The sequence below is a fragment of the Phascolarctos cinereus genome, unplaced genomic scaffold (genome assembly GCF_003287225.1).
Source record: "Phascolarctos cinereus isolate Bilbo 61053 unplaced genomic scaffold, phaCin_HiC Scaffold_7;HRSCAF=346, whole genome shotgun sequence".
NCBI classification, from domain to species: domain Eukaryota; kingdom Metazoa; phylum Chordata; class Mammalia; order Diprotodontia; family Phascolarctidae; genus Phascolarctos; species Phascolarctos cinereus.
This window is the reverse complement of record NW_027556180.1, coordinates 1984861-2012860: the sequence shown is the minus strand read 5'-3', so window position 1 is coordinate 2012860 and position 28000 is coordinate 1984861. Positions and strand designations below refer to the sequence as shown.

Below are 28000 nucleotides of genomic sequence, written 5' to 3'. Positions count from 1 at the left end.
GGGAGGGCCGGACACAAAACAAAACTAGAGGTTGTTTATTAGAACAATCCCATAATCCATCTCAGAACAGCCCTTCCCCCTCCTACCCCTGGAGCCTCACTAGCCAGGGCATGGGCCTGGGGCCAGCCAGAGCCCAGGGGCTGCCTTTGCCTGGCACCCTCTCTACACCCATTCCAAGGCCACAGCTCTGTCCATCTAGATGCCCAGGCCTCTGGGAAGGTAGGGAAGGGCATCTCTTCTGAGCTTTTCAGGTTTTCAAAAGGAGTCAGCCACACAGCTGGGCACAGCTCAGGGGGGGTGAGGGAACAGCTCAATGAATGATTTAGGACAGAGCAGCCTTGGAATGGGACCTAGCTTCTGCCCCAGAGGGGATGCAGAGTTGGGGGCAAGGGGATGTGTGTCTTCATAGACACTCCAGCACACATATGCGTGGATATGGGGGGCTAGGTATGCATGGGTATCTCTGTGCATGCATGATTTGTGGGTGAGCTTGGGCAAGAGCATGCATAATATAAGAGTGTGTGTGTGTGTGTGTGTGTGTGTGTGTGTGTGTGTGTGTGTGTGTGTACGGGGTGGGCACAGGTGAATCCTTGTGAATCCTGGGCTGTGTGAGGGAGGGGGTCTAGGTGAGTGTCCATTGTGGTAACAGTAGGAGTGTGCGTGTATGTGGTGCCTAGGGCCCAGCTGGCATGTTCATCTCCCATGTGAAAGAAGACAGAGAACAGAGTCTTTCTCAGCCCCATTACAGAGCAGGGCTAAAGTCAGCAGATGGTGGAATACAGATATTCTGGCAGGACTGAGAAGGCTGGATCAGGGGATGGAAGGAGAAGGGAGTTCCTGGAAAGAGAAGAGGAGATGGCATTGGTGGGGGAAGGGATGGGCGGGGGGGGGGGGCCTCCTCTGGCCAGCCATTCCCCTCCCCCACCCAGTTGTCTGAGCCAAGCCTGGCTGCTCTTTCTCTGTTGGCAGGGGTCTGAGGGTCATCCAGGGGCTCATGGGCCAGCCATATGAGCTTGGAATGGGCCCAGAGCCAGTGCCTGCACCCCTGGGTCTAGGGCTCCCAGGGGAAGGATCGCCAACCCAGCAGCCAGAGGGCACAGGACAGCATCTCCTGTCTGGTGGGGGCACTCCATTTGCCCTTGGCAGCCCTGGGTGTGATGGGCAGCCACTGGTCTACTCTGGGAAGCCAGAATCTAGAGAGAACAGACATCCCTAGCTTGGGGGTCTCCCCCACCTACCACAAGCAACCCAGCCCAGCCACTCCCCACCCCTCACACACAGCGGGCATTCTAGCCTCGCTGGGCAGCTGAGCCCTACCGCTCTCTCTCTTTCTGTCTCTCTCTCTTTCTCTCTGTCTGTTTGTCTCTCTCTCTTTCTCTCTGTCTGTCTCTCTTTCTCTGTGTGTGTGTGTGCATGTGTGTGTGTGTGTGTGTGTGTGTGTCTCTCTCTCTCACACACACACACACACACACACACACACACACACACACACACACAGAGCTGCTCTAGCCTCACTAGGCAGACCAGCCCAGCTGAGCCTGACCCTCTGGCCAAGGCCTCCGGTAGAGAGGACCTAAAAGCACACTGCAGGGGTTCCACTGGTTGACGCTTTGGTGCCCAGCCCCTAGGGTCTCAGGGAAGAGGGCAGACCTGGATAATGACAAGGAACTTGAGAAGTCAAATGAGCTCAAAATTTCCCTGGAGATCCAGTTAATGGAGAGAGAGTGGCCCAGAGGATAGACCTGGAGTCAGGAGGACCTGGCTTCAAACCCTGCCAACAACTTCCTAGCTGTGTGACCAGGACAAGTCATTCAACCTCTGTCTGCCTCAGTTTCCTTCTTTGTAAAATGAAGGAGTTGGACTCCATGGCTACCAAGGTCCTTCCAGCTCAATATCTTGGGTGCTATGAACATACTACCAAGACCCTGGGCCGATTCTCTCCTTTCTCCAGGAAAGAAAGGATAAAGATGAGGGGGAGGGCTCACAGACCCTGCAGCCAAGGTCTCCAGCCCCGCAAAGGTGCCAGCATCCCTCCCCCAAGACTCCTATCCCCCAAAGGCTCTGGAATCTTCCCCCAAGACCTCTGCCACCCAAAGGTGCCGGCATCTGTCCCCCAAGACCTCTGCCACCCAAAGGTGCTGGCATCCCTCCCCTAAGACCCTGAGAGAGTGTGCTAACCCTTGAGTAGGCACCTGTGAGTTAGACAGGAAGACTGCCCATGCCGGCCCCCCTCCCTGCCCCAGGCACCTTCCACCCTTCAAGGCTTCTTCAGGCTCTCCTGGAGGACCATGGTGGAGTCGGAGGTATCTTCATTTTTCTTTGTCTGGAGTATGGAAGAAATGAACAGGGGCAGGGCGCTCATCAGAATGACGTCCCTCCTGCCCTCCCCCAGCAGTGCCCTGGCACATGGGGCAGCTCTGAGGCTCAGAGGCAGGGGCAACAGAGAGGTGCAAGGTGTGGTGGGGGGGTCAGGAAAGAGGGAACCTTCTCCTTGGGGGATGGGGGGCTAGTGGCCCTGTCCTCCCTTAGAGGCTCCACTGCCTCCTCTCCAGCATGTGTACACATGTGCATGCATGCATGTGAGCATGCATTGTGTGCATGTGTGTATGTGCATATGTGCACATTGTACATGTGTGTGCGTGTGTGTATGTATTGCGTATATGTGCGTGTGCATGCATATGTGTGTGCGTTGCATATGTGTACAAGTGTATGTGCATGTGAATGAATGTGTGTGAGCATGCATTGTGTGTGCATGCATGTTCATGCATGTGTGCATTGTGCACTGTGTGCACGCATTATGTGTGTGCGTGTACATACTGTGCATGTGTGTTCAAGTGTGCACGTACATGTATGCACGCATGTTGTACAGGAGCAGCAGGAGCACTGGGGGTGGGGGCTGGCAGTGGGGGCAGGGATGGGTGGGCAGGTACTCACAGGCTTCTGTTCCGTGTCTGCCTCGGCGTACTTGAATTTCTTCTGCTGGTAGTAATGGCGTTTGGGCAGGATGTGCAGCAGCAGCAGGTCGCAGAGCACAGTGGCCTGGGAGGCAGGCACAGAAGGGCATGGGCATCAGTGGCTGCAAAAGCCCTGGGCACTGGGGGTAGGGGCAGACCAAACACCCAGAGGCTCGCTGGAGCCTCCCTGACACCTCGCCTGGCTTCCCAGCTGTCTGTGCAACTCTCAGCCCTGAGCTCCCCAGGCTCCCATCTCCCACCATCCCTTCCCCCAGGTGCTGGGGGGCCGCTGATAAGTCAGGAGGAGGGGTGTGACTGGTCAGCTCTGCGCCTTGGGAGATTGCCTTGGCTGCTGTAAGGATGATGGTCTGGATTGGAGACAGCATAAACATAGCCACTGACACTCATCCCCATTTGACAGATGAGACCAAGTCTTGGCGAGGTGTCAGGGTGACTCAGCAGGGGCTAAGCAGGGCTGGTGCCTCGCCAGAGTCAGCCCTTAATTGGGGCGAACTCAGGTTTTCTGACCCAGCCAAAGGGACGAGAGGCTTGGGCCGGCTGGCCCAACGATGGCCTGGCTTTCAGGAGTTTATGGAAGGCGCTCCCCATTTCTGCTCCATGGAAAGCTTTGCTTGCATCTATTTACTCAGGCTCTTGTGGTCAGGAAGGTCTGACCTCCGGCCCCAATTCTCCTGGTTGTCCCTTCACCGCCCTGTCCTCCTGGCTCTGGCCAGGCAACCGACTGTACCCCTAATCTCGAGCCTCCAGCACCAAGCCCAGGCTCTGTTGTGTGGGGTGGCCGTCCTTAGGGCAGGGCCCCTCGTCCCTTCTCCTGTCTGCCACGGCCTGGCGGGGTGAGAGAGTGGTGCCCAGGAGATGGCTGTCCTTTCTCATTTGGATGGGTTGTTTGCCCAGCATCTCCCCACTAGATTGGGAGCTCCTCCCGGGCAGGGCTGTCTGTTGCCTTTCTTTGTATGCCCAGAGCTCAGCAGGGTACATGGTGTTTAATTAATGCTTATTTCCTAGCTGGCTGCTTTCTGCAGTGGGCCACGGCATTAGCCAGGACAATTGTCTAACACTACTTCCATGGATAAGTGGAGCCTGAGATGGAATCCAAGCTCAGCTAACTCCCAGCTGTGTAACTGGGGTTAGGGTATGGCCTCTCTCCAGGCCTCAGTTTCCTCATCTCTAAAATGGGGATAGGCCACTCCACAGGTGCTTGGGAGGAAGATACTTGGCTGACCTTCAAGGGCTCAAGAGGCAGCGACACTCCTGGCTGTTGCCCCTAATGTGCTTGAGGCTCTGCTGGCTAGGGGACCAGGAAGGCTGGCAGGGATTTCTGAGCCCGGCCCGCTGGCTTGACTCATTCCTCTAGAGCAGTGCCCCCCTTGTGGACATAGTACCGCCCATGACATTGTGATTCCCAGAACATGGGCCGTTCCTGGCCTCGTGCGGGAACCCAGGGACCCCTGAGGCTCTCACTGCTGAGAGATGGGGAGGAATGGGGTGAGGGGGCAGCTGGGGGGTTGCTGAGTGAGAGCCCCTCTCTGGCCAGGGCACCCTCAGCCCATCTTCCTCTCCAGATGGCCTCCTCCAGCCTCCTCCCACTCCCCTCCCCTAGTGCCTGAACACTGCCCTCAGCAGCTTCTCCCCCTCCACGTCCAGCCACTGTCTTTGAGGACCCTGCCAACACCGCAGCCATACTGTGGGCACTCCTGGAATGCCATCCCTTCCAAGCTGGAAGAGATCCTCAGGGGCTTAGTCAGACTTCCACGGCCTCCCCAGCAGTGGTCGGCCAGCCTCTGCTTGGAGCCCTCCAGTGATGGGGAGCTCACTCCTTCCAGAGGCAGCCCTTGTACTGAGGAAGTTTGCTCTGACCTTGAGACCAGGATGCACTCTGCCACTTCTCCCTCACTGTGGCTCCTGGGTCTGGCCCCCTGGGCCAAGCAAAGCAAGGCTGATCCCTCCTCCCCACAAATGGCCACCCTTTAGATTGTGGAAGACACTAGAATGGCCCTTCTGAGTCTTCGCTTCACACCGAGCTCCTTCATCCAATGCTCACTGGGCACAGCTCAAGGCCTTTGTCCCTTTGGATTGCCTCTAGCACTTCCATTCAGGCCCTTCCAGGGCAGAACATAGCTGGGGGGCATCTCCCCCTCCATAGTTCTGGAAGCCTCCACCTCCGTCAAGTTCCTTTCCATGCCTGGGCTTTCCCAACTCAAAGGTCACCTCTTCCAGGAAGTCTGCTCTGATCCCTGGGTCAGTGACAACCTTCTCCCCTGGGTTCCACCAAGCCCTTGGGCCAGACTTGTCTAATGCCCACAGCCATCTTGAACTTCTTTGTTGACTGGGAGCTCACTGAGGGCAGGACAATGCCTTGCCTCCCTCACCACAAAGCCAGGGCTCCGCTTTGCCCACGCCTGTTATCTGGGGATCATTATCGACCCAAAGCAAGTGGTCAGGATTGCCCAGGAGGAAGGGGGCACTGTCCATCTAGTGCCCAGCCAGGAGCTCAGCTCGAGAGGAAACAGACGTGGTCTCCACCATTGGGGGGCTTTCCAACCGGCCCAATTCAGGCGCATGTGAGTCAAGCACTGTTACCATCTGGCCCTCAGCTCTCAGGCTTGCCCCTCTCTTGCTTCTCCAAGACCCCTGGCAGGTGCTTATCTCCAAATGAGGGTGGGGACACGTGGCTCCTCCTCCCCCCTCCCCGCTGGCACCTGCACTCACCACGCCAAAGATTCCAATCCCGGACCCAATGGTCGTCATTGTGGGGATGATGTCGAATTTGCCCGCCTGTGGAGAAGAGGCCAAAGGTGAAAAAAGACCCCTAAATCACAGGGTTAGAGAAACTTAGTCTGGCCCCTCCATTTGCAGAGGGGAGGAAGTCAAGAGACCTGCCCAAGGTCACACAGAGGCAAGATTCGAACCCAGGTTTTGACTCCATGTCAAATATATATAAAAATGTTCATAATCGGGGCAGCTAGGTGGCGCAGTGGATAGAGCACTAGCCCTGGATTCAGGAGGACCTTGAGTTCAAATGTGACCTCAGATATGTAACACTTACTAGCTGTATGAACCTGGGCAAGTCATTTAACCCCATTGCCTAGCCAAAAAAAAAAAAAGTTCATAATGGAGCTGGCAGGGCCTTGGATGGTGCCAATGACCTCAGAGGCTGACAGATGGTTACTGTTCTCTTTCCTGGGAAGCTTGGGCTCCTTATGACCTTATGCCCTTGAGACCAGTCCCTGTGGACCCAAATGCCTCCCCTGTCCTCCCTGACACGGGCTTATGAATAGGAGGTCAAGGGAAGAAGGCCTGGGGCAGCCTCGTGGGAGAGTGAAAAGAGCTGGCCCTTGAGGGAGGTGGACCTTGGCTAAAATTCTGCCTCTGTTGCCTACTCTGTGGCTCCAGTGGGGGCCTCAGCTTCCACATCTGTAAAACGGGGGGCTTAGACTAGAGCCCATCAATGGGCCCTTCTAGCTCCAAATCGATATCCCTACGGCCCTCACTCCCCCAGCAATAGTCAGGCAGAAGCCCTGAGGGTCCCTGGCTGGGCTTGAGGCTCTCACTCGGAGCTCTGGGGCAGCCCCTCCAATCTGCACTTCTCCTCCCCCTTGAGGGGCAGCTGAGTGCCACGGAGCACCTCCCCCCCAGACTAGGCAGGCGGGGCCACGCCCTGCGCTGCCCCTGTGGGCACCACCCCCAGCAAACTCACCTGGCCATCCACCAGGATGTCAAAGCGGATGCCAAACACCTTGAACAGATGTCGGTAGTGGGTCCCATTCTCCATGTAATAGCGGGCAAACCTGGGAGAGGGAAGGAGTGGTCAGGAGGGGGCCGGGCCTGTAGCATTCTGGACCTCAGAGATGCCCCCACGAGGCAGGGGGCCGCCACCTTCTCCTTGGGTCAATGGGTGGACGTGAAAATCGCCTCCTCATTCTTGATCGCACCATGTCCTTTCCAGGGCATTTTTATGGCCACTCCCTGGACAATGTCCGCGGGGGCACTGGCCCCCCCATTTCCAGATATCAAGCATCCCGGGGGAGGATCCAACGAAGGGCAGACAGCCCGAGTCTGGCCCATTCCCGGGCTCTCTAGACGCAGCGGGCGGCTGTTGCTCGGCCCCGCCCCGCCCCGCCCCGGCCCGGCCCTCTGGGCCCCACACCTGAAGTTAAAGCCCGGGGATAGGTTGTTCTCCTCATTGTACAGGCTGTGGAACGCGTAGACAGGCTTGCAGTGCCGCACCGCCCAGTCCAGGTCGCAGTTCCAGTCAATAGTGACGCCGACCACTCCTCCCTGTCGGGGAAACCAGAAGACTTTGGAAGGCCCCCTGCGCGGGTCTGGAACCCCCTGAGTGGGGGCCGTGTTCCAGGCAGAGATGGACGGGAGGGGCCAGAGCCGGGATCCAAGGTCAGGGCCCCCGAGGTCTCCAGTCCCACAGTGGACTCTTACTAGCTCTGGGAGCCTGGGCCTCTGAGCCTCAGTTTTCCCATCCACGAAATAAGCATGATGTAGCCACCTTCCTGAGCTGTGATGATAATGGTGGTCAAGTTTGTTAAGCACAGAAAAAGCCCATTTGTGACTGTCAGCTGGAATGACTGTGTATGGAGCTCAGGACTTGGGAAGCGGCTGCTTCCCAAGGGCCAAGATGGCATCGGGGCAGTGGGAGCCGTCTTGCCTGGATATATAGAGAAGTAAGTGAGATGCTGGGAGGGGCAGAGCTCAGACAGCCACCCCTGGCGTGGGGGGGCAGGACCCGGGACAGCGGGGGCATGCACCTGCACTGCTGACGGTCCCATCACCTCCAATCTCCCCGCCAGCCTCGCCTCCCCTCTCATGGGAAGTGGGAGGCCAGAGCACCAGCTCCTCCCAATGCAGAAACTGGGCTCTCGGGTCACCCCACCTTGCACCTACTGCTCCAGCTGGTTTTAGCTCCATGGAACAAGCTGCTGGGCCCCCTGGGGCTTCCCCCACCCCCTTCTGCCTCCTTTCATGTGTTGTCTCGGGGCCAGGACTGGCCTTCGTTTTATTAATTGTATCCCCAGTGCTTAGCACAGGCCTGGCGAATAGTAGGCACCTAATGCATGGTGATTGGGTTGGAGAGGGGTGGAGATGGTGGGTGACCTGCAACTCTCCCAGGCCTGCTAACGCCTTGTCCTTCCTGCCCCCTTTCCTGTCCCTCCAGGGAGAAACACCTGCCAGGCTGGACCCCCCAAAACTTCCTAGTTTTCAACCCTCCTCCTTGGCAGCTAGACCTGGCAGCCAGACTGCCCAGCTGGCCAAGGAACCTCGGGCTTCCTTTTCTTCCTCCACTGTCTGTTTTCGAAAGTGTAGATTTAAGTCTTAATGGCCAGGGATACTGATTCAGCATGGTCACCATGGATACAAGAAGGAGACAGAGGCAGAGACACAGAGACACAGAAGTGAGAGAGATGAGAGAGAGAGAAAGACCCAGAGACAGAGACTCTTCCTGTAAAAGGGACAGGAACCCGAGCTGGCGGAGGGACGAGGTGGCACCACAGAGACAGTGCCTATAGGTCTTGCTGTCACCCTTGTAGAGGGTGCTGCTTCTGCTGTTGAATGAAGGTTGGGTTATCAGAGTCATTCATGGTAGAAGGGGGGAGAGGGGGAGGGGTCCTCTGCAGGAGCCATCTTTAGTGCCTGGCTGGCAGCTCCTGGTTCCTGGCCTCACCCTTGAGCTCCCCCATCCCGAGCCAGTGTGGTCAAGCATCCCCAGCAGAGCGTGGGAAGGGCCAGAGAGGACTTCTGCTGTTTCCTGCAAAGCCTGGGTTTCCCTTGGGGGCTGTGAGCATTCTCTAGGCATTTACCAATTTTTCTGGCCCCTCTGTGTGCCTAGCCCTGTGCTCAGCTAGACTGAGGGAGAAGAGGACAAGATAAGACCCTGCCCCAGACCCTGGAGTCTGGAGCCAAGGTTAGGCTTGGACACGCCTGACCCTCTGTCAGGGCTCGTGCTGCAGGGCTCCTTCTGGGCTGGAGGCTGGACCTAATGGTCACTGAAGCCTCTTCCCACGCTCCAACTCTGTGACTCTGTGGCCCCGTAATTTTGTCCCACTCACTGATTTTCCATATGAGGACATGGAAGAAGGCTCCAGAAGGGAAGGGTGTGGGATTCAAACTTAGGCCCTCGGATTGGATCCCACCTTCCCTCAACAGCAGGGCAGGGATGGGGCTTCCCAACCACAGGTGATGAGCTTGGGGATGAGCCTCCTGCGCGAAAGTGTTCCTGATGTGACCCAGAAGGCCTGCTCAGCACTACTGGACTCAGAGGAGGGAGAGAGAACTGGCTTGGACAGATGGGGGACACTCACTCTCGCTCTTCCTCCCCTCTCCCTCCCCCCATCTCTTCCTGCCCACCTTTTCCTCCTCTTCTCTCTCTCTCTCTCTCTCTCCTCTCTCTCTCTCTCTCTCTCTCTCTCTCTCTCTCTCTCTCTCTCTCTGTCTGTCTCTCTCTGTCTCTCTCCTCTCTCTCTCTCTCTCTCTCTCTCTCTCTGCTCTCTCTCTCTTTCTCTCTCTCTCTCTCTCACACACACACACACACACACACACACACACACACATACATACACCCCCAGGCCTCTCTGTACCTTCACAGCCAAGGTGCTGAAATTCTGGCCCGAATACCTCACGATGGAGCCCAGCTCGAAGATGGGGCACAGGGGGTCGCTGTTCTTGTGGTACACACAGCTCCTCATGTATTGCTTGTCTACTGTTTCCACCAGGTTCCTTCTGCAGGGAAAAAAGATAGTGCACTGGCCCAGGGAGCAGTGCCCTTGGCACCAGAGGCCCAGAGAGCTTAGGGAAAGGCATGGGAGGGCCGGCAACGGCTGGAAGCATCTTCCCCGGTCTCCGTCAAGGAGAGGGCCACTGTGGGCAGCTTCCCTGGGTACACAGCTCTCCACTCCAGTGTCTGAAGTGCGGCAGGCTCCTTTCTTCTGGGGCCCCAGTCTACACGGAGAAAGTGCAGGCAGCAGTGGAGAGCATGGAGACTTCCCCAGCCAGCCACTGAGTCCCTCCCAAAATGTCATGGGTGGGATTGAGCCCACAGACCTGCCCAGCAGCCTCACCTCCTCTGCCCCTTCAGTCTCCCCCCCAGCCCAATGGGTGAAGGGAGAGCTACTGGGGTGGGAGGCAGCCTCTCTCCAGCCCAGAAAAACACTTGCTGTTGGATCATTTACTGTGAAAACTCATCCATTTACCTGTTTACTTTGAACCGGGGAAAGCTGATGCTGTTCTTAATGAAGAGGGTGAAAGTTTCTGCCTCCCTCAGTAGGGCTGGGCTGCAAGAGACCCACCTATCCTTCAGCTCCCTATTGGCCCACGGGATCCCCTCCCCCTCCTCTCTGCCCTCCTACTTTCCCCTCTCCTCCCTCCACTCCTCCTTTTCCTCCTCTTCTTCCTCCTCCTCTTCTCCCTCCCCTCCTTCCTCCTCCTCTTCCTCTCAAGCACAACCCCACTGTATTAATGCTTTCAAAACACTCACAACCTAAGTTAGCTCCTTGGATCCTTAACCACAACTGGGGGAAAGAATGCGATCTTCAGGGCCCCATTTTACAGAGAAAAACACTGAGGATCGGAGATGACCAATGAAGCGTCCAAGGGGGCAAAGCATCCAGCCACGCAACACAGTGTCAGGCACCTTCTGTTCAGTTGTGTCTGACTCTCGGGACCCCTTTTGGGGTTTCCTCGGCAGAGATACTGGAGCGGTTTGCCGTTTCCTTCTCCAGCTCATTTTACAGAAGAGGGAACTGAGGCAGACAGGGTGAAGTGACTTGCCCAGGGTCACCCAGCTAGTGTATGTCTGAGGCCAAACTTGAACTCAGGAAGAACAGTCTTGCTGATTCCAAGCCCGGCTCTCTATGCACTATGGCGCCCCCTAGTGGCCTGCCAGAAACCTAGTAAGCTTGGCACAGTCAGAGCTGCTGCCCACTCAGGGTGGCAGCCTGGGGAGGCGGCTCTAAAAGGCAAGATAGCCACTCAGGGGGATGTTGTAGAGGGAGGGCGTGGCTGGGCAGTACCCCCTCTCTGCTGGCTCCTTCCCGCCCTGCTTCCTTCCAGCGGCCCAGGTCTCCTCTATCTTAGAAAGCTCTCCCTAGACCCCAGCGGCCTCCACTGCTCCCTGCTTCCCAGCTGAACTCCCTGCTGATCTGTCTACACTGGCTGTGAGTGGAGTCTTGGAGGAGCTGGCCAGGAGGGGAAGCCGGTGGCAGGGTGGCCTCTCTGCACAGGAACTGGAGCTGACGGGCCTTGGCTAGCTGCCTCCCTGAGAATAAACTGGGATGAAACCAGCCACTCTCTCTGGCCATGAAGCATTGCTTCTAAATGTTTACAGGAGCACAGATTTAGATCTGGAAAGGGGCCTTATAGGGCATTTCCCCTAACCTCCCCATTTTACAGATCAGGAAACTGAGGCACAGGGAATTAAGTGACTGGCTTAGGATCACACAACTGATACTAGTCTGGTTTGAACCCTGATCTTCCAGGCTCCTTTTGATTCTGCCCGAGCCTCAGCAGGGGCGAGGATGGTGGGGTGTGACAGCCACCCCCCCCCAGGGCTGGGCCTTCACCCTCTGGGTTTCCAGAATCCAGCCCAATGGACTCGGGTGCCTACTCCTGACTTTGTCTTCCCCCTGCCTCTGCTTGACCCCTCATTCCATTCCTGTGCTCTCTCTAGACTGGGACCCCAGCCAGCAGCCTGCAGGACACTCCCTTCCCTCCGCCTTGCCTCACTTTGGGCAAGACCAACTCCTCTCTAGTTGAGACAGAAACCATCGATGACCTTTGGACTGGCCCAGTCCCAGCTGCCCTCTCTGGCTGCACTGCTTCCCCACCCCCACCCCCACCCCCACCCTCAGCTGGGGGGAGGGGTGGCTATCAGGAAGTCAGGGATAAGGTCCCAGCCTGAGTTGTTAGCAACTAAGGCCGGTGGGTAGGTCAGAGAGTGACTGAGCCTTGGTGCTCTCTAACGTGGCCAGGGTGAGCAGCCGCCTCCCCCTCCCGTCCTTGATGGCCCATGTGCCAGCCTCCTAGCGGACCGAGTCCCCACTCTAATCCTACTCCCCACCTTTACAGGGTGGGGGTGGGGTGCAAAGCTCATTCCAGGGCCATCTTTGAATGCACTTTGAGTTTAGCACTTCATACATAGTAGGTGCTGTGCAAGTGGAGAATGAATGAATGTGTGAATGGATGAATGAGTGAGTGAGTGAATGGATGAATGAGTGAGTGAATGAATGGAGTGAATGAATAAGTGAATGAGTAAGTGAATGAATGAATGAGTGAGTGAATGAGGTGCCTGGCCTACGGTTGCATTCTTAATTGTGAGACCAGCCCTGAAGCTGGGTCTCCTGACTGCCCAGGGCAGTGCTCATTCCCTACAGCTTTATCCTTCTAGCACTCAAAATTGGGCAGCAAGGTTGACATCAGCCAGGCTTCTTTCCTGTCTGGTGGGCCTGAGGCTCCAGGGAAGACCTCACCATAAGGAAGGCAGGCCAGGGTTTCTGTGGGCACCTCCCTTCCCTACCCCAGGGGTGCAGGGGCTGGAGGAGAAGGGAAAGGCAAGTGGCCAAAGGCTAAGGGGAGGGCCTAGACTCAGCTCTCTCAGCCACCTAGGAAACAAATCCATTGACTTTAGGGGAGGGCAGAGCTGACCGGAATGATCCTCCTGGAATGATCCTCCCTGAGACACCCCACCCCCACCCCGCCAGACCCATTCAAGAAAAAGGGGCCAACGCAGCAAGACTCCTCTTCTGGGGCCCCACCCCCCTTGGGGCTCACTCCCCTTCTATGTCCCCGATAAAAGCAGGCTTAGAGAGCTGGCAGGGACCCAGCCACCCAAGTCCTCACACTATACCCAGCTCCCAGGAAGTTTTTCATTCCATCAGTTCCCCCAGCCCCCACAGCTTGTCTCTCTTCTCTCCTACAACCTGCCATAGCCCAACTTGATTGACTTAAAGATTGAGGAGGAAATTCTTCCCAGTGGCTGTTCAACCCTGGGCAAATCACTTAACTCCTGCCTACCTCAGTTTCTTCAACTGTAAAATGGGGATGACAATAGCACCCACCTCCCAGGACTGTTGTGAGGCTCAAAAGAGATAAATTTGTAAAGCACTCAGCACAGTGCCTGGCACACAATAGGCACAATAAATATTTCCTCCCTTTTTTCCTTCCTCCTTTCCTTCTTTCCTTCCTTCCTTCCTTCCTCTCTCCTTTCTTTCCTTCCTTCTTCCTTTCTTCTTTCCTCCATTCTTCCTTCCTTCTTTCTTTCCTTCCTTCCTTCCTTCTTTCCTTCCTTCCTTCCTTCCTTCCTTCCTTCCTTCCTTCCTTCCTTCCTTCCTCTCTCCTTTCTTTCCTTCCTTCTTCCTTTCTTTTTTCCTCTCTTCTTCCTTCTTCCTTCCTTCCTTCTTTTCTTCCTTCTTTCCTTCCTTCCTTCCTCCCTTCCTTCCTTTTCTTTTTTAGGCTATTGGGGTTAAGTGACTTGCCCAAGGTCACACAGCTAGTAAGTGTTAAGTGTTTGGTCTGAGGTCTGATTTGAACTGAGGTCCTCCTGACTTCAGGGCTGGTGCTCTATCCATTGTGCCACCTAACTACCCCCCCTTCCTTATTTTTTTTTAAAAGAGAAGCTTGAAAAAGGCACTAAAGGGGTCAAAGAGACCAAATTATCAAGATGGCGCTTGCAGCACTATAATGGGCAGAGGGTTGTGTAAGGGCCTTTCTGGGCCCTCATGTCACACGCTGTAGCCCCTTTAGAACAAGGCCTAATGTCCCACCAAAAGTCAGCAACATAGACAGAATTTGAACTTGGACCCCCTCACTCCTCTCAAAACCCTGGACTTCTCTTGTTATTGATCTGGCTTCTCCTGACACAAATAAGGTGGGGCGGGGGGAGTACTTTGAGAGAGGATCTGAGTCCTAAAGGAAAAGAAGACCTTCCTTTCCCCCTACATGTGCCCTCCTGCCCCTCCCTCCCTCCCTCCCCCCAATCTCCACATTCATTGAAGGTCCTTACTTTGGAATGTGATCGTCCACTTCCACCGGGCACCATCCAAGGATTTCACAGGTCTTGATTGTGCTGTTAAAATCCACACATTTGCCAGTCCGGATGCCTGAGGCAAAGGAGGAAGGGGGGTCCTGAAGGCCCATGGAGACCCTTCCAGTCTGGCCTCCTGGGGGCAAGTGCATGGCCCACCTAAGACCCTTCTCTCTGGAACTGCTCTTCGGATAACAGAAGGATGGGAGGAAAGAGAAAAGTAGGAAGGGAGGAAAGACAAGTGATGGACCAAGAGGAGTGGGGAAGGGGGAGAGGGGGGAAGGGAGGGAGGGGGAGAGGAGGAGGGAGGGAAGGGGAGGGGAGGAGGGAGAGAGGGGTTGGAGAGGGGAGGAGGGAGGGGGAGAGGAGGAGGGAGGGGGAGAGGAGGAGGGAGGGAAGGGGCGGGAGAGGGGAACAGAGCTGGGGCGGGGGAACCACGGGGTGTGAGCTGCCCATAGTGTGGGCGTTGCCCACTCAGGGGCCTGTGTACTCCGAGCACCAGGCTGGACAGTCTCTGATGCACAGGGAAAGCTCGCCAAGGTTCTCAGATCCACTGTGAACGTGAAGCCGCAGCGGCATCTGGCACAAAACAGCCATAGGCCAGGCCTGACCTCGGCTGCCTTGGTGGGCAGGGTGGGGCAGGGGACCTCCCTTACCGTGGCCCTTTCGTTTGGGCTTTCCTGCTGGGCAACTGCTATCATCCTGACAAATCCCTCCATCTGGATTCTGAAAGCATTAAGCAGTGCCCACATCAGGAGGGAAAGAACACCCCTCTGCTCCCCCAGGCTCCTCTGGGGGTCATTTCTGAGACTGCCGCTGAAGGTAATGAACTCCCCATCCTTACAGGTATTCAAGATCAAATGACTGCTTGCCAGACACTGTCAAGGGGACTTTGGTCCCATTGTGGTCCCCAGGTGAACACCCCAGGCCATCCCAGACATGTTTGGGCCAGACCCCTGGGTCAGAGGCAGGGAAATCTCAAGACTTCCTGAAGGTTCTGGGGCATTGGGAATATGTTAAACACCCTCCCAGCTTCGCCCCTCACCCCTAAGCAGAGAGGAACTTGTAATTACTCGATGGCTGGCTTCATCCTGCTCCTTAGCCTGATAATGCTAAATGCCCAAAGAAGAACTTTGAGCCTCATAACAAGCCTGTAAAGTAGGTGCTATTATAAACAGCCCCACTTTACAGACAGGGAAACAGGCTGACAAAGGCTAAGTGATTTGCTCAGAGTCCCACAGCCAGGAAGTGTCCAAGACAGGATTCTAACTTAGGTCTTCTTGAGTTCAGGGCCAGCGTTTTAGCTCCTAGAAGAGGGCCCTAGAATGGTAAATGCAGAGGGACCTGCAGAGGGTGGAGCAGTTCCTGCCACTCCCTGGCTCTGCTGAGCCTGACTCACCCCAGGTCCCGCAGTAAGTGAGGGGCAGAGCCGGACACCCCCAAATCCCGTGCCCTTCCCCACTGCAAACAGGTAAGTGGGGGCGCTTTGTGGGCTAGTGAGGTCTGGATTATCTGTGGACTTGGTTGAGTCAGGCTTCCTGTCCCCTAAGAGTCCCAGGGGCTCAGGTAAGACGGGGTGTCTGCCCGGCCCCTCTGGGGCATCTGCACACTCAAATCCAAGCTTCTCAAATTTGAGAATCCTGAGCCAAGGCGTGGGTCTCCTTCCCCCAAATTGAACTAGAAAGCTCAGCACCAGTGGGGCTCAATGTGTAGGCCATGGCCAGACAGTCTTGGGGTCCTAGAGGAGAGCCTCCTGCACCGGTCCTTACATCAGCACAGCTCCCTTGAACCTGCCTGGGCGTCACAATGAGGTTGGTTATCACCACGAAAGAGCTGTCCCCCTAGGAGGAAGAAAATGCAATTGGGGGTCGGGGTGCTGGGGCTGCCACTCTGCTATATCCCCCATAGAAGAGAGAGGACTGGGGAGGGGGCTCTGGGTCCCATAGCCAGGTCTTAATTCCTGGGTCTGGAACTCAAATTCCTGCTATGGGGAGGAGATGGGAGGTAAGGGGTTAGTGAGAGTTCTGACGGGTCAAGAGGTTCCTAGATTTTGGGATGTGGAGTTTGTGAGGGATAGGAGAGACCTTGCTGAAGAGAAGGAATGGTGTAATTTGGGGGATGGGAGCCTCTCCTTCCACCTGTCCCCATTCACCTTTCCCTCCCAATTGAGCCCAGGTCTGGAAGTCCTGACTCATCTGCTGTTCATACCCAAGAGGGGTCCACTGATCTCTCCCCTTTACCCCAGTGAGAGTAGCAGGGAGCAGGCTGGTAACCCAAAGCTGGGGCTGGCACTTATCTACAAGGTTTCTTGGCATTCAAGTCAAAAGAAAATTCTCAGCCCTGGAAGAGGGGAACTCTGAAAGGGAGAGAGGAGCGGCTGGGCTGAGAGCCTCTGGGCAGTATGGAGCCTGAGGGAAGCCAGGGAGGAGGGAGTGGGCTGCTGATCCTCCCGACCATCTCTTCAGCGGCCCATTCTGGAAAAGGCCAGAGCTGGTCAAAGCAATGGGAGTCCATATCATGAGGGCAAACAGGGGCCAGCTGGGATTGAAGTGGGGTAGCTGAGGGAGAAGGGAGGTAAGGACCTAGGTAGGGCTGAGGGGCCTTCTGCTCTTTCCCCTTAGAGAGGACACAAGCCACACCTCCTCCTTCCCTCCTTCCTTTCCGCAGTCGAATCCCAGAGTCAGGTGTGAAGTCTCAGCTGGGGAGGAGAAGCTAGTACTCAGAGATGGGGGGGGGGGCGGCAGCGGTGAGGGCATCATCCAGGGTGTGGCCAGAGCTAGGATCAGGGGATCTGATTGGGCTCAGGTCTGCACTTGGTGCTGGAACTTTGTTGGAACTCCTCCCATCCCCATTCTTCAGTGGGTCCCCCCTCCCTCCACCCAGACTCAGGGCTGGCCGAAGATGCAGGAGGACACACCCATGGGAAGCACCAGCCTGGCCCCCTGACGAGGTCATGACCCCAATCCCCAGCCCTTCATGTACTTCCTCACTCACCTGTGCTGGGAACATGTAATCTGCGACATCCCACACCTGTAAGCCCAGGCCAGAGATATTGGTCACTGCCAGGCCCTTGAGTTTCACAGACACCGAGCTGATGAGACCGTCAGCCGTCTGGTAGCCCTTCTCGAAGAGAAAGACCCACCTGGGGACAGTAACATGTCCGTGGATGTCGTGCAAGTGCTGGGAAACCACCCAGAACCCCTCATATTAGTCACTGCCCTTCCAGAACACACATCCTTGAAGGAGAAAAGAAATCCTGAGGGGCCAGCTAGGTCAGCTAGGGGCACTGAAGTCAGAAGATCTTTGAATCCAGCCTCAGACACTTACTAGCTGGGTGACCCTGGCCAAGTCACTTCACCCTGTTTGCCTCAGTTTCCTCATCTGTAAAATGAGTTGGAGAAGGAAATGGCCAACCCCTCCAGTATCTCTGCCAGGAAAACCCCAAAAGGGGTCACCAAGAGTCAGACATGACTGAAATGACTGAACAACAAGAAGACCCTGGGCAAGTCCCATCACCTCTGGTTAACTCAGTTTCAACTGTGAAATGGTGATAATATAGCACTTACCTCCCATGGTTATTGTGAGGACCAAGTAAGATAATATTTGTAAATCACTTAACACAGGGCCTGGAACATAGTCGGTGCTTAATAAATGCTTGTTTCTTTCTCCTCTGTGAAACTAAATGGCCAGAGTATCTGCCTTGGAGTTAGAAAGACCTGAGTTCAAATCCTGCCTTAGTCCCTGGGCATGTGACCTTGGATAAGTCATTTAACCTCTGCCTGCCTCCATTTTCTCATCTGTAAAGTGGGGATAATAACCACACCTACCTCACAGGGCTGTTGTGAGGATCCAATGAGGAGGTTTATGAAAGAGTGCTTTTCAAACCTTTGAATGCTCTTATTGCTATGTTAGTATCATCCCTCTGAGCCTCCGATCATCTGGGGCTGTCAGAGCATCTGCATCCCCCCCCCAACTCTCTTCATATGGACCACTGACTTCTCAGTTGGGTGAGGTCTGGGGCCTCTCGTGAAATCGAACTTGAAGAGAGAGAGGAGGCTGGAGAATGGGGGTAGTGAGGTGCAGAAGGCCAGGCACCAGGGGAGCCCAGGGGACCAGAGTCTGATATCACATGCTTCCCGAGCATTGTTCTCCTCCCAGTCATCCAGGTTCCCAGCTCAGCCTAACAAGCATTTCCTGAGCATGCACTGCTTGGCCTGGAGCTGTGTAAGACACAAAGGTGAGACGGTCTCTATATAACACCACTTTCTTCTGGCTCTCCTCCGCCCCCCTCTCTGACCGCTCCTCCTCTGTCTCCTCTGCTGGATCCTTCTTCAGATCACAACCTCTAACTATGGGTGTCCCTCAGGCTCTGTCCTAGACCTTCTCTTCTCCCTCTAGAGCACTTCACTTGGGGATCTCATCAGTGATGATCCTCAAATCTACCTCTTCTGCTGTGCAACGTTTCTGCTGACTGCCAATCTCACCTCTCCAGCTGCCTTTCAGACATCTTGAGCTGGACGTCCAGTAGATATCTTAAACTGAAATGTCCAAAACAGAACTCATTGTCTTTCTCTCTAAACCCTCTCCCCCCTCCTACCTTCCCTATTACTGTAGAGAGCAACATCCTCCTCCAGAATCCTCAGGCTCCCAACGTAGGAGTCATCCTGGACTCACTCACTCTCACTCTCTCTCTCTCTCTCTCTCTCTCTCTCTCTCTCTCTCTCTCTCTCTCTCTCTCTCTCCCTCTCTCTCTGTCTCTGTCTGTCTGTCTCTGTCTGTCTGTCTGTCTGTCTGTCTGTCTCTCTGTCTCTCTCTCTTCTCTCTTCTCTCTCTCTCTCTCTCTCTCTCTCTCTCTCTCTCTCTCTCTCTCTCTCTCCCACACACACACATCCAATATGGTGCCAATGCCTATTTATTTCACCTCTGCACTGTGTCTTGTCCATTTCACTTCTGCAGTATCTCTTAAGCATCTCTTGTCCATTTCACCTCTGTACCATCTCTGGTCCATTTCACCTCTGCTGCATCTCTAGTCCATTTCACCTCTGCAGTGTCTCCCCAGTATGCACCCTTCTCTTCTCTGAGGCTGCCCCCACCCTGGTACAGACTGTCATCTCCTCATGGCTGGCAATAGCCTTTCAGGGAGTGTGTCTGCCTCTAGTCTCTCCCCACTCTAGAACATCCTCCATTCAGCCACCGAAGTTATTGTCAATGACTTGACTTCTCTCAGTATTTCTTTATATTTAAGTCTCGGATTTTGTTTGTTTGTTTGAGTCTCATCATGTTGTAATTGTTTCTTAGTCAATATATCTGAAGTTACTCTGAGTGAGGATTGCTAATGGCCTAAAACCAGTCTGACTTCAAGCAAATTGAGCCTGAAGCCAATAGGATATCAGACTGGCCTGTTGTAGTCATAGCAGAGTCAGAGCCATCCCCAGTCAGTTACTGTGCAGGGAGGTGGGGACCAGGCAATATGTGCAAGATTGGGGCCCTCCTTGCACATGTATAACCTATATCTGATTACCATCTTAGGGATGGGGGAGGGGAGGGAGGGAGGGATAGAATTTGGAAATCAAAACATTAAATAAAAATGTTTTAAAAATTGAAAAAAAAAAAGAGGCCCTCCAAAAGGCCTGAGACCAAGATCTGGCCAGGGCTTCCAGGGCTTCAGAAGAGAACAAAGCCAACTCCTGGCTGGTGACTGTGTAAGGAAAAGGAGGCAGAGATAAGGGTGAGGACAGCACCCATATTGGGCCATCCCTGGGCAGAAGCAGAAACCACGGATTATGGCAATGGGCAGGACTAGATCCCAATCACCCCATCTAGAACTGGGATAGGGCAGCAGCAGGGGCATCTGGCCCACAGAGGAGACAGCACCAGGAAGGGCATAAACACCCCATCCCACAGAACAATGGAAGTGAGTTTGGCCCTGGTACAAGGTCCCAATCCAGGAACTCAGACTAGAAATTTGAGTACACAGAAGAAAATCCTGAACACAATGAAAAAACACTATGGGTTAAGAGAAACCCCAAAGGTAAATTCAGGAAAGCAGAGTTCTAAAACAAGTTCAAGTTGGGGGGAGAGAGAGAGAGAGAGAGAGAGAGAGAGAGAGAGAGAGAGAGAGAGAGAGAGAGAGAGAGAGAGAGAGAGAGAATGGGTTAGACACAAGGACTCCAAGAATGGATGGGAGAAATAAAGCAAAAATTTTTTAAATTAAATTAGAGCTCTTGAGGAAAAAGTTGGAAGGAGTATAAATAGCTTAGAACCAAAGATGGAAAACTTGACCCAAGTAATGAACTCTCTGAAAGATAGAATGAAATAAGCAACTTGATGATTCAACAAGACAAGAAATATTAGAACAAATGGAAAGTTAGAATAGGTATGGTATCTACTATCAAAAACAACCAATATGGAAAACAAGCTTGGGAGAGAGAATTTAAGAATCATCAGAATCCTTGAAGACTATACCCAAACAAAAAAATCTGGACACCAATCCCAAGAAATCTCAAGAAAACTGTCCCTATATTCTAGAACCAGAAGGCAAAGTGAAAATAGAATCTACAAGCCATCTCTTACAAGAAGCACCAAAAAGAAAACTCTCAGGAATGCCACAGTCCAAATCCAGAGCTTACGGGGTAAATAAAAAAAATAAACTGCAAGGAACCAGAAAGAGAGAGTGGAAATACATAAGGAACCAGAATCAGGATCACACAAAACTATGTTGCAACCACCATAAAGGAGAAGAAATCTTGAAATATGATATTACAAAAGACAAAACGAAGACGTTTTGCAACCAAGAACAACTTTTCCCGTACAACTGAGCTATAATCCTACGCTGGTAGGGAGTGGGGAATGATTTTTTTTTTCTGGTTTAGGCAACAGGGTTAAGTGACTTGCCCAGGGTCACACAGCTAGTAAGTGTCAACTGTTTGGTCTGAGGCCTAATTTGAACTCAGGTCTTCCCTACTTCAGGGCCGGTGCTCTATCCACTGCGCCACCTAGCTGCCTCCAAGTTATGACTTTTAATAGCCTAGAGGACTTTCAAGTACTCAGGATGAAAACATGAGAGTTGGGCAGACTCTTTGAAAAGTAAACACAGGAGACAAGAGAAACCTAGAAAGGAAAATATATTTGAACAATTGGAATAAATCCATTTGAACAACTGGATGATGACCAAGGGCTTACATTCTAATAGAAGGAGAAGAAAAAGTGTCCCTTCAGAATCCCACTGTCTTCAAGGATCACAGAGAAAGTTAAAAAGAGACCTAAGGGTAGTCTTATTCCATTTTGTTTGATTTTAAGAGAGAAATAAAAAGGGAGGGGAAAAGGAATACAAGAGAAGAATTTAGGAAAAGGGGTAAGAATTTTGTTTCTCATAATTGAGGTACATTAAGAAGCATACAAATATGGAGGAGGCTTTAGGGAGAGGAAACATCTCATAAAGTTTACTCTTCTCTGAACCAGGAAAGAAGGGTTGACTGCACACACAGAGATTGGTGTAGAGATGCATTGAACTCAATAGGTAAACAGACAAGGGCAGTGAAGGAGAAGAGAGTGTTTTAAGAAGAGTGGAGTTAGGGAAGTAATGGTTTCAAACAAAACAAACATCAGCTTTAGAGGGTGGATCATAAAACGGAGATTCATAGGAAAGAAAGAAAGTATAAGAAACAGTGATCAAGGTCTGGGCTGGGAAAGTGGAGTGGAATTGGTCCAATTCAATCCTATTAGTGTTGACTCTATTTCTTTTCTTTCCTGACTTTCTTCTTTGTAAAGAGTAGGGTGGGGACAAAGAAAAGGAAAATTATAAAAGGTTATGATGGAAGGTGCAATATGGTTAACAGTTACCACAATCAATGTCAATAGGATCAATTCACCTACAAAACAGAGGATAGTAGAATAGATTGGAAAGCAGAGTCCAACAAGAACATACCTTAAACAAAGACTCACGCAAAGTTAAAACTTGGGGATAGAACCAAATGTATTCTTCCATGGGTGAATTTTTAAAAATAAGCTTAGAAATCATGATCTCAGATGAGGCAATTGTAAAATACCTAAGGGTACCATTTATGATATCAATAATATCAATTCTTTATAATATATGTGTGTGTTTACCAAATAGCATGACATTTAAATATTTGAAAGAATCAAATTATGTGGAGAAATAGATAACAAAAATCACCAATAAAGTCAGGGACCTTAATATCCCTTTCTGATCTAGATAAGTGTAACAAAAAAGGAAAAATAAGAATGCTCTTAAGGATCTGAGTAGAGTTTTAGAAAAGTTAGGTATGTTAGTTCTCTGGTGATTACTGAAAGGGAATCAAAAGGAATATGAAAGGCTTTAAAAGTCAAACAAAGGATTTTATATTTGCTTTTGGAGGTAATAGGGAGCTATGGACATTTATTGAGTGTGGGGGACAGGGGAAGGTGACATGGTTAGACCTGCATTTTATATTTTTCCCAACTTTTTCACATTTTTATTTAAAGTTTTGAGTTCCAAATCTATCCCTCCCTTTCCTCCCCCCTCCCTGATATGGTAAGCAGTCAGATATAGGTTATACGTGTGCATGTATGTAAAACATTTCCATATTAGTCGTTTTGTACAAGAAGACTAGAATAAAAGAAAGTGAAAACTAGCCTGCTTCAGTCCATATTCAATCAGTATCAGTTCTTTCTCTGGAGGCAGACAGTCTGCTTCATCATTCGTCCTTTGGGATTATCTTGGATCGTTGTTTTTCTGAGAATAGGAATCCTGCTCATCATTTCTTATAGCACCATAGTATTCTACTACATTCATATACCACAGCTTGTTCAGCCATTCTGCAATTGATGGGCTTCACCTCAGTTGTCAATTCTTGGTCACCACAAAAAGAGCTGCTCTAAATATTTTTTTGTACAGGTGGGTCCTTTTTCCCCTTTTTTGGATGTCAGACTTTCATTTTAGGAAAATTACCTTGACAGCTGAGTGGAGGATGGACTGAAGTAGAAAGAAAAGACTTAATCTTGCAAGGTCCTAGTGATTAAACACCTCCATGTGTTACCCCTCGTGGTTAGAAACAACCCAGGCTGAACAAAATCAAATGGCACCTAAACTCACACAGCTGGTGAATGATGAGCAGATCCAGGCATTGCCCCTTACTCAGAGGGCACACACCTCATGAACCAATGAAGGAGGCACATGATTTTCAGTCGTGTGCTCCAGACCCCAAGCTCTAGGGAAGCTCATGGGAGAGAGAGACTAGCAGGGACCGAAGGACCTGGGAAGGCTTCCTGGAGGAGGAGGATGTGGGTTGGACCCTGGGGGTACAGGTGCGTGGAAAGTCCAGAATTAATCCTAGGGAGTGTTGGGGGGGGTGGGGGCAGTGCAAGTGAAGATGAAGAGTTAAGAATGGGTCTGGGGCCGATGCCACCTGAGGCTGAGGGACAGCCATGGGAAAACCTGACTGGAGCAGCACCAGGCAATCAGCTCTTTAACTCTGCCTTCCCCAGAGCCTCAAGAGTCAGGAAGCAGAAAGGGGCAGCGATAGAAGGTGGGCCAGTAGAAGGAGTGGGGACCAGGAATTTCAGTCTGTGTGACCTTGGACAAATTTGCTCCTGTCCTTGGGTCTCACCTTCCTCCTCTGAACTGTGAGGGGTCTGGGCAAGTAGTCCCCCAGGTGCTCCCAAGCCCCACCCTTCTCTGTGACTTGGCTGAGGTGGGGCAGAAGAGAAGAGGTTAAGCTGTAAATTCTCTGGCTTTGTGGCTTATTTCTTTGAGGTGCCAGCAAGTTGCCGTCATCGGCGCAGAACTGTGACTTCCCTGATGCGCTGCTGAGATCAGAGAGGCGTGGAGCAGCTGCCAGAGAGAAGCCAGCTCCCAGGGCCAGAGAGGAGCCCAAGGCAGAGGGGGACTGGGGGCCTGGCAGGAAGGGGGCAGTGGCTTCTGCCACCGCCCCGCTGTCCTCCACCCCATTACACCCCGCAGGACAATCGCTCTCAGTCCAGGTTTAAGAAGGCTGGGGACAGACTAGAGAGGGTCAACCAGGCTGGGGAAGGGCCTCCAGGCATGTTGTGAAGAGGATGTGCTAAGGGACCGCTGGAGGCTGGGGATGGGGGGACGTGATGGCTGTCTCCGAGCATCTGAAGGAAGGGCTGGCTTGTCCCCTTTTGCTCCCTCCCATCTTTTTGCCTTGTTTCCTGCTGCTCCTGGGCACTCCTCCCCCGATGGCTGCCAGCCCTGGGCCCGAAGCCCCTCAGCACTGGCCACAGCCTGACCTACAGCCACGGAGGTTGTTGTCCTGGATGTTGCTTTGTGCCCTGGGCACCTGGCACAGCCTTGCCTGGCTCGTACTTGGCAGGTGTTTCTCCGTCGGGATTTTATCGGCATCTCCTTAAACATGAGGAAACTGAGGCTTACGGGGGGCCAATGACTTGCCCACGATCCCGCAGCAAGTCCCTCGTTGAGCCAGGACCAGAACCCAGGGCTTTGAGCTCCCAGCCCAAGGTCTCGCCATAGCCAGAGAGAAATCCAGATCCCATGGGGAAGATAGGAGTCTCCATCCCTACTAGCACTCACACACCCATGGGCACATACTCCCTCACCCATGGGAGCGCATACACCCATGAGCACACACTGTCACACCCATGGGCACACCTCACACCCTGTGGGCACACACTCACACCCATGGGCACACCCTCACATCCTGTGGGCACACACACACACATGGGCACACACTCTCACAGCCTGTGGGCACACACACCCCCAATGAGTATCCACTCACACCCACGGGCACACCCTCACACCCATGGGCACACCCTCACACCCTGTGGGCACGCCCCCTATGGGCACACACTCTCACACACACAGGCACACACACACACTCATGAGCACACACTCTCACACCCACGGGCACACCCTCATACCCATGGGCACACATTCACACCCCATAGACACACACTCTACATGACCAGCAGGGAGGTGCTTTTCCCCCCTTCAGGCTTAAGATAAGACACCCACAACTGGGGTCACTGCTGTAGCTGGAGACAGTCTGGTGTGGTAAGAGCAGGAGCTATAGCGAGGGGAGCTATGCAGAGGCCAGCCCTCCTTGTCTGAGACCCAGAAGAGAGAGGCTACTGTCTTGCTCCCTGGTCTCCCTCAAGACTCGTCTCTAACCCCCAAATCCAACATGCTGGTTGGTTGGCATTTACTTATTATAGAGATGGGGACTGGCCAGGACTGGCCTGTGATTTCCATTGGTATCAGAAACTCCCAGGTGAGGGCACTCTCTCTACCAATGCAGGTATCCCCTCTCTGCAACCCAGAGTTATATGGAGCCCTGAGAGGAAGACCTGGGTACAAGTCCTGCCTTGGAAACCTCCTGGCTGTGGGACCCTGTGTCACCTCTCAAGGCTCTAAAGAACTCCAGGCTAGGGGCAGCTAGGTGGCGCAGAGGATAGAGCACTGGCCCTGAAGTCAGGAGTACCTGAGTTCAAATCTGGCCTCAGACCAAACACTTCACACTTACTAGCTATGTGACCCTGGGCAAGTCACTTAACCACAATTGCCTAAAAAAAAAAAAACTCCAGGCTGCAGAGAGGGCCTCAGTGTCCTGCTCACAGCCTTTATCCCCAGGGTGACTGTGGTCAAGTGACCCAGCCTCACTGCTAACCACATCTTCCTCTCTAGGAGGTGAGTAATATCCACCCAGCCAGCTCCCAGAGTTGTGGGGGCGATGAATGAGGGGATGCTTGTAAAGGACTTGGTACAGAGCCGGCACTTAATAAGTGTTTGTCGGGTCCATGCACACCTACCTACACATATCCACGCCCACACTCACACTCTCCTACCTACACACATCTATACATACACACATGCTCTCTCACACACACACCTACACACACCTACCTACACATATCCACGCCCACACTCACACTCTCCTACCTACACATATCTACACGTACACACACATGCTCTCACATACACACACCTACACACACCTACCTACACATATCCATGCCCACACACACACACAGGCACATTGTCTCACAACCATGGGCACGGGCACACATGCACACACACACCCATGAGCAGGTACTCTCACACCCATAGGCACATACTCACACACACACACACACACACACACACACACACACCCCTACACATATCCACGCCCACACTCACACTCTCCTACCTACACATATCTACACGTACACACACACGCTCTCACATACACACACCTACACACACCTACCTACACATATCCATGCCCACACACACACACCTACACACACCTACCTACATGTATCCACGCCCACACTCACACTCTCCTACCTACACATATCTACACATACACACACACACTCTCACATACACACACCTACACACACCTACCTACACATATCTATGCCCACACACACACACCTACACACACCTACACACACCTACCTACACATATCCACGCCTACACACACACACAGGCACATTGTCTCACAACCATGGGCACGGGCACACATGCACACACACACCCATGAGCAGGTACTCTCACACCCACAGGCACATACTCACACACACACACACACACACACACACACACACACACCCCTACACGTATCTACACCCACAGCTATATACACCTACTTACACACACACACACCCACGGGCACATACTCTGACACCCATGGGCGCGCACACACACACACACACACACACACACACACACACACACACACACCCCTTGTGAGCACACACTGTCACAGCTATGGGCACATAGCCATACACCCACAAGCACATACTCTCACACCCATGGGCACACCCCCCCCCACAGGCACATAACACACGGGCACACACTCACACAGGCTGTTGGGAGAATCACATGAGATCATGGAAAGCCCTATTCCAACTTCAGTTATTTCTACGGCCTATCGGCTCAGTCTAACAACTGTGAAGTGAGTTGAACTGACCATTTGGTTGGGTCCCAAGGGCCAAAGCTGGGTGAAGACAATCCGGCCCAGCCCAGCCTGGCCCAGGGAGAGCATCCATGCACCATTTCTCACCATTGCTAACCCCTTAGCTACCAGGTAACACAGATGGGAGACAGTGGGACCCTTATGGGGGCAGGGAAGTGAGAGGCACAGAAGGAGAGCTGGCCTGGGCCATCAGAGTCAAACTTTGTGGGTCTCCCAGCTCAATGAGGAAGGCCAGACCTTGCTCCCAGGCCACCCCATAAGGAAGCTCTAGACTTTGTGCTCCTCCCCCAGCCTCCTCCCCTCCTGCTCAGGACCAGCAGAGAGCCGGCTCAGACAACAAGCCCCATGAGCACCCCCACTTCTGGACCAACAAAGGCCAGCAACAGGCCTGGGTTGGCAAGATCTGGGGAGTGAAGGAAGCCCTGTGCTAGAAAGAGGGGACACTCTATCGAGCAGGAGGCTTGGTCTGGGGGCATAGGCTCCAGCCTGTCTCGGTTTCCCAGTTTGTGCTATGAGGAAGCTGGACCGGACAAGCCAGGTCCTAGGTCCTTCCCAGCTCAGCCATCCTAGGATCATTCTCTGAGAAGGGGAGAGAGGAACACACTGCCTGTAAGATTCCCTCAGTGGAGGGGGGTGCCCAGGAGAAGGTCGTGTAGTCTGGTCTGGGCCAGCAGGGCTAGGGAGGTCCTTACCCTATGACGTAGATGAGGACCACCAGCTGGATGAGGCGGAAGATGACCCCCACCTTCTTGTTACGCACCAGCACCATGCGGGGGGTGTCATATTCAAAGAAGAAAGCCGACAGCTTGGTCCTGATCTGCCCCTGCATGTTGGCCCGGCGGAGGCCCAGCCCAAAGGAGCGCAGGGGGACCCTGGGCCAGCTTGTGTCCCCTCCTCCCACAGGCCAGGACTGAGGGACAAATGGGGACAGCCTGCGGGTTTGTCAGTTTGTCGGGCAAATACATTTCCATCTATAGGCAGAGGGGGTGGAGCCGCGGGGATGGGTGATGAGGGGACCTCGCCCTCCTGGGGCCGCCCAGGCCCTGCCGAAGCAGCT

At 53.3% G+C, this 28000-nt stretch overlaps 1 protein-coding gene across 3 annotated transcripts; it reads right to left on the bottom strand.

Annotated features, from left to right (window-relative positions):
• Nucleotides 1-19: 19 nt before the first annotated feature.
• On the bottom strand, nt 20-28000 carry P2RX1 (purinergic receptor P2X 1). Of its 3 annotated transcripts, XM_020964765.2 has the most exons (13): nt 27636-27997; nt 16996-17143; nt 15771-15842; nt 14658-14727; nt 13981-14077; nt 10175-10255; nt 9563-9704; nt 7123-7253; nt 6673-6763; nt 5685-5750; nt 2935-3039; nt 2248-2323; nt 20-837 (listed from the first exon to the last, which is right to left on the bottom strand). In XM_020964765.2, the coding sequence occupies exons 1-12, from the start codon at nt 27770-27772 to the stop codon at nt 2258-2260; spliced, it is 1206 nt and encodes a 401-aa protein (XP_020820424.1). In that variant the 5' UTR covers nt 27773-27997; the 3' UTR covers nt 20-837; nt 2248-2257. The 3 variants fall into 3 exon arrangements, with proteins under 3 accessions (XP_020820424.1, XP_020820426.1, XP_020820425.1); XM_020964767.2 differs by lacking the exon at nt 10175-10255 and having other exon boundaries at nt 27636-28000; XM_020964766.2 differs by lacking the exon at nt 15771-15842 and having other exon boundaries at nt 27636-27998.